Raw genomic sequence first — 7804 nt, forward strand, 5'->3', positions numbered from 1 at the left:
AGTTTATAATGAAATGATGATTGAGAGATGTACAAACAAACATTAACTGAAAGCCTGATATTTGATACTTATAGTATATGAATTTTCTTAATAAAAAGAAGATAAATAATCAAGTAAATATAAGTTGCTTCAGTCCACCAATGAAGCTAACATGTCATTAACAAAATAAAAGTTATCCTTACGTTAATATTTACTAGTATAAAATATTTCACTTTAGAATTTTTTTTTAAAACTAATGGGGAGCTCAGTGGATTGCCTAAAAGCTCATCATGTCATCGCTAAATTTTGTACAGTGCTAAAGACTTTTCTTTTCAATTCATTTTTGTCTTTCTTTTATTTGTTAGTATTATTATTTTTGTTGATACCCCCTTTCACTTCTAGTTTCTTTAAAGTTTGCGTTGCCTTATTCACAGTATTTTTAATTTACATAATTTAGCAATTTTGGTAATATTGTAAACTGCTAAAGTTCGTGCAAATAAGGCTCTGTATTTTCAGCGTTTTTTTCCTTTGAGCTCTTCTGGAGGTGCAATTATACATGGACTTTTATTTTATTTCCTCAACCCCGCACCGGAAGTGTGAGCTTGCTGAGCTACAGCTGTCTCTTTCTCGCCGCTCACATTTGTTTTTTTACTCAGGGAAACCCAGTATTGCTGATCTGATTCGTAGCAATAATATCGGACAGATTAAATAATCGCGTAAATCTGGGGCGGTACACACAGTAAAGCAGCATGGCATTAAAGAGAATACAGAAGGTAAGACCCTGGTGCCTAAACGACCAACATTAGCCAAGTTTTTGTTGATCCGCTAGCGCTGTTTATGTCGATTATAGCCGATAAAACATAGCACTTTTGTATCAAACTAATAAAATATAATTTATGTTTGTTTTTAGTTTGTAGTCTGTATCAAGTCAATCTGTCTCGGGATGTTGTAGATCTAAAATGTCGACGGAATATATAAGTTACTATATAACACAGCTAACGTTAGCTAACAGTTTTTCTTCTCTATTTTTCTCCGTTGACTGTCTGCTTGAGGTAATGCAAATACATAACGTTTTTATTTTACTGTAAATTAAGCTGGTAAACCAAAACATAATACGACGTCAGTCAGTCGTCTATCGTATTGTGTGTGCTAGCAACATACGCGTCAAAACCTAACAAATAATGTATAAACTAACGTTAGTAATTTGTTAACATCTCCACCTATAGTTTATTACATTCCTCACTTAGGAAACGAGCTGAAAAGATGTATGATTTTAATAAAAAAAAACCTGTTCTGTGGTCTATTCCTCCGTGTTCGAGAAGGCCCAGAACTAAACAAAGACCGCAGTCTGCTCTTGAGGCCGATCTTTGTGTGGATTCATCCACTTTTGTGTGCTTTGTTAAACCTCACAGCTGATGGGACATTTCGAGGGACGTGGGCTACAATTGATTTGGTGTAGTTTATGAGTGTATGGTCGGTAGGCGCTATTGTCTTTGTCGTGTTGTGTGTTTGACACAAAGCAGCACAAACCTGATTCTCTGAAGTTCCAGCATGACGCCATCACTTTGTCATTTTGACAGTTTCTGTTTCGCAACACTGTGATGTGTATCGCACTCCGGCAGTGCTGTCAAACACCCTTTAAAGGTCCCAAAGTCCTTGTCAGAGGGCACACAATCAGATTATCTACGTTTATTAAAATGGGTTTATTTTACGAATTATATACATTGTCTTCTAAATTAATATTGATATTATTATTGCATAGTGTTTGTATTAAAATCGTATGTAGGAATTGGTAAAGGTTACAATTAGAATGGATTATATTTGGGGCAGAACTATGATCCTTAAACAGTCTTATAATTTGATCTAATATATCTATATATCTAATATAATCTATACTATAATCTAATATGTAATAAATATAGTTCATATATATATATATATATATATATATAAGTATACTAAGATGCATCAGTCCAGTAAGAATTTAACAAGCTATTATTGTTTACTTTATTAAAATCATTATAGATTTCACAGACCCATAAAAATAAAAACATGTAAGATTGGCTTTTTAAAAAAAATAATTGTACTAAAAAGTATTTTTCTTGCTAAGAAAGTATAAACTATCAGTCAGAGAACAGAAGGCATGTAGATTTTTCAGCAAAAAGTTTTGTTCATGTTGATTAGATGCCTTAGAAATTCACATATCAAATGTGATACTGTATGCTGCTTTATGACTAAATAATATAGTTTGTTCAATGGACTTTTAATGTTGGCAATTTAGATTTTTTTTTTTTTTTAACTCAATTTGGATGCCACAAAACCTATCTGAAGCCTAACTTAATTATGATTGCCATTTTTATTGCACAACAAAATACCAAGCCAGGTGGCTTTTATTTTAATGAGTTTCCACATACGCCACTTGACATTAGAATGGCTAAATAAATATATAGAGAAAGGCAAAAACAGAGTAATAATGTATTTAATTTCTCCTTCTGTTCCAGGAGCTTCAAGACTTGCAGAGGGACCCTCCTGCTCAGTGCTCTGCTGGACCAGTTGGTGATGACTGTAAGTTCACTCTCTGTCTTTCTAGTTGAGTTGTTTTACATAACATCTGACACATTGGAAAAATTTTAATACGACTCTTTTTCTTTTTTTAGTGTTTCACTGGCAGGCGACAATAATGGGACCTGTAAGTACTCACCTCATTGGCCTTTAGCAGTTTGCTTTGCTTAATAAGACATGCAAAATGTCATGTTTTAAAGTCGATCTTGGGAATCATTTTGGGAAAATAGGGCACAGCTGTCAAACTGTCCCAGCTTTGAACATATTAAAATAAATAGAGTATATAATATATATTTTTTTCTGTGACTGCTTATGTCTCATATATTTCATACAAACAAATAAAATTGACTGCTGCTTTTCTTATATCTATTTTATGATATTTTTCTATCTTAACTTCAGTTGTGACTTCACTTACACACTTAATATTTGTTACTAATCAGCAGCATCTTCTGTTCGAAGCCAATCTGAAATGTAACCTTTTTTTAAACACCTATAAAGTTTGTCTAATTTCTAGTGTCATATCTTTTGATTTGTAGAGTGACAGTCCATACCAAGGAGGGGTCTTCTTTCTCACAATTCACTTTCCAACAGACTATCCCTTCAAGCCTCCAAAGGTAGAGACACTGATCCCCATCTCGGTGTACTTGCCACGTTTTCTCAAAATACAGTTTTAACACCCATCTCGATGTACCAGGTAGCGTTTACGACAAAAATCTACCATCCCAACATTAACAGTAATGGAAGCATTTGCCTGGACATCCTGAGGTCGCAGTGGTCTCCAGCTCTAACAGTTTCAAAAGGTATATTGTATTTTGAATCTTTTTTGCTTATTAGTTGAACCACAGAATTAGTAATTTCCAGTTTGCTCATGGTTTCATGATTGTGATACTTGTTTTTATCTCTCTTCAGTTCTTTTGTCCATATGTTCTTTGCTTTGTGATCCGAATCCTGATGACCCTTTAGTCCCAGACATAGCACATATCTACAAATCAGACAAAGAAAAGTAAGTATTATATTATGTTATTAAAAATATTAATTTTTAAAAAAATCCTAATTCATTTATTCCCCTCATGTTGTTCCAAACCTACATATTATTCTTGGACAGAGCTCAATTCGAAAGAATTTGAATAGTGTTGGTAGCTCTTCCACAATCGATTACAATCAAGGAAAACAAGCATTAAAGGGATGCAGAAGCACCATAAAACTATCACTAAGTGCTCAAGTCAAGTGCTGCATATCTGTGTGCTATATTTCACGTCTCCTGAAGTCATACATTAGCTTTGTGTGTAGAAGACCAAAATTTAAGCAGTAATTCACTGATAATATTCTCCTCCAGAGTGTTCGGATCATTGTGTGCCTCTTATTAAATTGCGCATCCTCGTTTCATTTCCAAGAAATCACTTGTGTTGTTGAGGTTAGGTTATTAAAGAAATTTATAACAAATATTTATAAAGCAAGATGCCTGGTTGAAATACACACTTTTAAGTCTAGATGTATTTATTTATACTTTTGTATAAATAAATATATATATATATATATATATATATATATATATATATATATATATATATATATATATATATATATATATATATATATATATACAAATATTTTTATAAATATATAAAAATAAAAAAATTGCATTACCAGTATTATTTTTATTATTATTAATATTATTAGTTAATAATAGTTGATCATAATTATTTTTGTATGATTAATCACGTGTTATGTATTTGAATTTCATATAAAATTTGAATACACAGTTTTAAGATAAACTAATAAATAAGCAAAACTTATCTATATTTTTATACCAGACCTGTAAAGCGCGCACAAAAAAGTGTAACTTCTAACTTGAAAGGAATACTCCACCCCAAAATGAAAGTTTTGTCATTAATCACTTACCCCCATGTTGTTCCAAACCCGTAAAAGCTTCGTTCATATTATATATCTATACCAAAATATCTATATCATATTATATATAGATATTTTGGATGAAAACCGGGAGGCTTATGTCTGTCCCATAGTAAGTGACACTGTTAAGGTCCAAAAAAGTTATGAAAAGCATCATCAGAATAGTCCATCTGCCATCAGTGTTTAAACTTTAACATTATGAAGCGACGAGAATACTTTTTGTACGCGAAGAAAACAAAAATAACTTTATTCAACAATTCCTTTGTCATCAGTGTCTCTTTACATCACACAAACACCTCTGTAACAGCTGCGCCACAAGATGCACTGTTTTCTTTCTAATCAAAGCATAAATACACGTAGTAACAGCGCATCCTTGTGGCGCGGCTGATACAGAAGAGCGTAGGCAGTTTGAGTGATGTGGAGAGACACAGAGGAAACTGTTGACAACGGAATTGTTGAATAAAGTTGTTGTTTTTTTCTTCACGTACAAAAAGTATTCTCGTCGCTTCATAACATTGAAGTTGAAACACTGATGGCAGATGGACTATTCTGACGATGATTTTCATACTTTATTTGACCTTGACAGTGTAACTTACTTGGCAGTCTTCTCAGTTTTGTCAACTATTCTAAAATGAGCATCATTTAGTTACATCATTATATATGTAACAGTGCTATGTTTCCAAGAAATTCTATTAAACAATCTCACGCAGATCAGTTCAATTCTTTGTAATATATATTATAATGTAATATGAAAAAAATAAGCAGATATTGCTCATTAATTCTCTTTTTGATGTCAATTATTTATTATGTTTATAATATAATGCAATTATAATATAATGTAAAAACAAGCTGAAGCAAACTGTTAGAACAGAATAGAAAACAAACTGAATCGTTTAAACTGAGCTCTGTAAGCTACATTTCTTAAAAAAACAAAAACAAAGAAAAAACCTAGAACTCAAATACTTTCTTACTTACCTAAAACATCCCATGCAGTAGTTTGCACATTACTACACCTGTGTGTAACTGTAAATGTCTCTGAGTTTTGTGAGTGTTCTGTGCTCCTTTTTGCATTTGTCCTTTGTGCGGAATATTATTTCTTCTGCGTGCTCACGACACAACCATAGGCCTATATTTTATTGACTTTTTGCATTCATTTAAATCGTAAAACCATATTTTCAAAATGCATTGATGCATATTGCTTATATTCAACATAAATCTGTTCACAAATTTAAAACAAATCTATTCAGTTGAAAATAATGGTTAAAATATAGCTAGCTGTGAAACAACCGCTATTCAATTAGCTAAATAAGATTAAAACAAATTAGATTTATTAGTGATAAATATATTAGCTTGATTACAGTGTATTTAAAACACATTCAGTTCATTGCTACTATTACAGAAATCTTATCTGTTTTATGTATGACTGACAAATATGCATTTCTTACATTGTTTTAAAACTGGATGGAAATTTGATGTGCAATTCAAATACATATACTTTGCCCTACATTTTACTTGAGTGTAATTGAAATGTAGAGATAGTTTTAACTGCAGTGGCAAAACTGATGGTGACTGATGTGAAGGGGTGGAGAATTTATGAGCATCAGGGATTTCATCAAGAAACACTTCCACATAGAATACAGCTGTGTATCCATGCTCTGCTTTAAGCTTCCTCCCTCCTCATTCCTTGCCTGCTCAATTAGAGAATTAACATATCCTCCTAGATGGCTGACCTAGATCGATTTGCAAGTCATGGGCTGGAGGATGGAAGAGTGAAGAAATGAGGAAGCACCTATTTGAGAATCAAGTAGCATACGTTAAAGACATAGTTCACCCCAAAATGAAGATTTTGTTTATCTGCTTAACCTCAGGGCATCCAAGATGTAACTGACTTTGTTTCTTCAGTAGAACATAAACTGAGATTTTTTAACTCAAACCGTTGCAGTCTGTCAGTCTTATAATGGAATGTGAATGCCAATCATACAATAAAACATACAATAAAAAAAAAAAACATAAACAAAACCAAATTAAACCCTGCAGCTTGTGACGATACATTGATGTGTAAAGACACAAAACGATCGGTCTGTGCAAGAAACTGAACAGTATTTATACCTCTGATTCACGCATAATTCCCATTTACCTCTATTATACCTCTGACAGACTGCAACAGTTTCAGTTAAACATCTCAGTTTGTGTTCTACTGTGAGGGGAAGTCGTGGCCTAATGGTTAGACAGTTTGATTCCTAACCCTAGGGTTGTGGGTCCAAGTCTTGGGCAGGTAATACCATGACTTAAATGCCCTTGAGCAAGGCACTGAACCCCCAACTGCCACAGCATAAATGGCTGCCCAGTGCTCCGGGTGTGTGTTCACTGCTGTGTGTATGCATTCTGTCCAATTCATGAATTAATTCAGACCTGTTTTTTGAAGTACATTATTTGATTCATTGAAAAGATCAAAAAGAAAGTAGGATTATTTTACACCTTGGATGTCGCTAATACACTATGAATGCTTGAAGCAGTGAAAGTGCAGATATCAATCATTTTATTGAACAGTTTTGCAAATTCTTTCTCTCTTCCTACAGACAGCTGTCATATGACTTCAGATGACTTTAATTTATTGCACCGACTACAGTATTTTTACTTAGCTACAGTATTTTCACTTTCATTATATTGACAAGAGGCACCAGGTTATTCTTCAGGAATTCACCTTTTGTGTAGCATTCAACAGGTTTGGAACATCACGAGTGTGAGTTACATGGACCGTACTTGTTACTTAAGACTGGAATATCTGGGTAGACTAAGACTGCATAATTATTTTTTATTTTTTTTGTACCAGGTACAACAGACTAGCGAGAGAATGGACCCAGAAGTATGCAATGTGAAGACTTAATGGACATATTTTTTTAAGTCACAAATCACTGTAAATTCTAGCATCTAAAAGTATGATTAGGTTATATTATTAAACACATTGTACTGATAACATTTACCATCTGAAATTACCAATAATAATAGCTGAAGTAGTATTTTGGAGGGGACTGAGCGCTGCACAAAATTAAATTAAGCTTTTTATTGGTTTTGTGCATTTTGGTCATTCCCTGCAGTGGTGTTGGGCACTTTGTTTTCTTGTTTCATAAATCCTATTTAAGATTGGCATGATGTTATACAACTACAGTTACCCTACAAGAGGGCAATTAAGAAATTGAAAACAGTTTTATTGTATCTCTCATTCAATTGATTACATTTTCTTTTAGATATTTTTATTGTATAGTTATGAGCAGCTATACTGGATCTATTTTTTTTTCTTTTGCATTAAAATTTGTTTAAAAGCGTGAATCTGTGATTCCAGTATGTTGAT

The 7804-nt window shown here is 32.9% G+C and overlaps 1 protein-coding gene across 1 annotated transcript; it reads left to right on the forward strand.

The window, feature by feature from the left end:
* Positions 1-521: 521 nt before the first annotated feature.
* On the forward strand, positions 522-7523 carry ube2d1b (ubiquitin-conjugating enzyme E2D 1b). The gene is made up of 7 exons (XM_026223108.1): positions 522-752; positions 2481-2544; positions 2637-2668; positions 3078-3155; positions 3236-3341; positions 3451-3544; positions 7286-7523. Exons 1-7 carry the CDS (start codon positions 729-731, stop codon positions 7329-7331), a joined length of 444 nt encoding a protein of 147 aa, XP_026078893.1. The 5' UTR covers positions 522-728; the 3' UTR covers positions 7332-7523.
* Positions 7524-7804: the final 281 nt, after the last annotated feature.

This window comes from Carassius auratus, chromosome 37, assembly GCF_003368295.1.
Source record: "Carassius auratus strain Wakin chromosome 37, ASM336829v1, whole genome shotgun sequence".
Lineage (NCBI taxonomy): Eukaryota > Metazoa > Chordata > Actinopteri > Cypriniformes > Cyprinidae > Carassius > Carassius auratus.

What these genes read in the sequence shown, in the direction of transcription:
- ube2d1b (XM_026223108.1), top strand. Translation starts at nt 729, where the DNA reads ATGGCATTAAAGAGAATACAGAAG. An exon ending in TGGACCAGTTGGTGATGACT is followed by an intron (nt 2,545 to 2,636) that starts GTAAGTTCACTC and finishes TTCTTTTTTTAG; the next exon opens with TGTTTCACTGGCAGGCGACA. An exon ending in AGCTCTAACAGTTTCAAAAG is followed by an intron (nt 3,342 to 3,450) that starts GTATATTGTATT and finishes ATCTCTCTTCAG; the next exon opens with TTCTTTTGTCCATATGTTCT.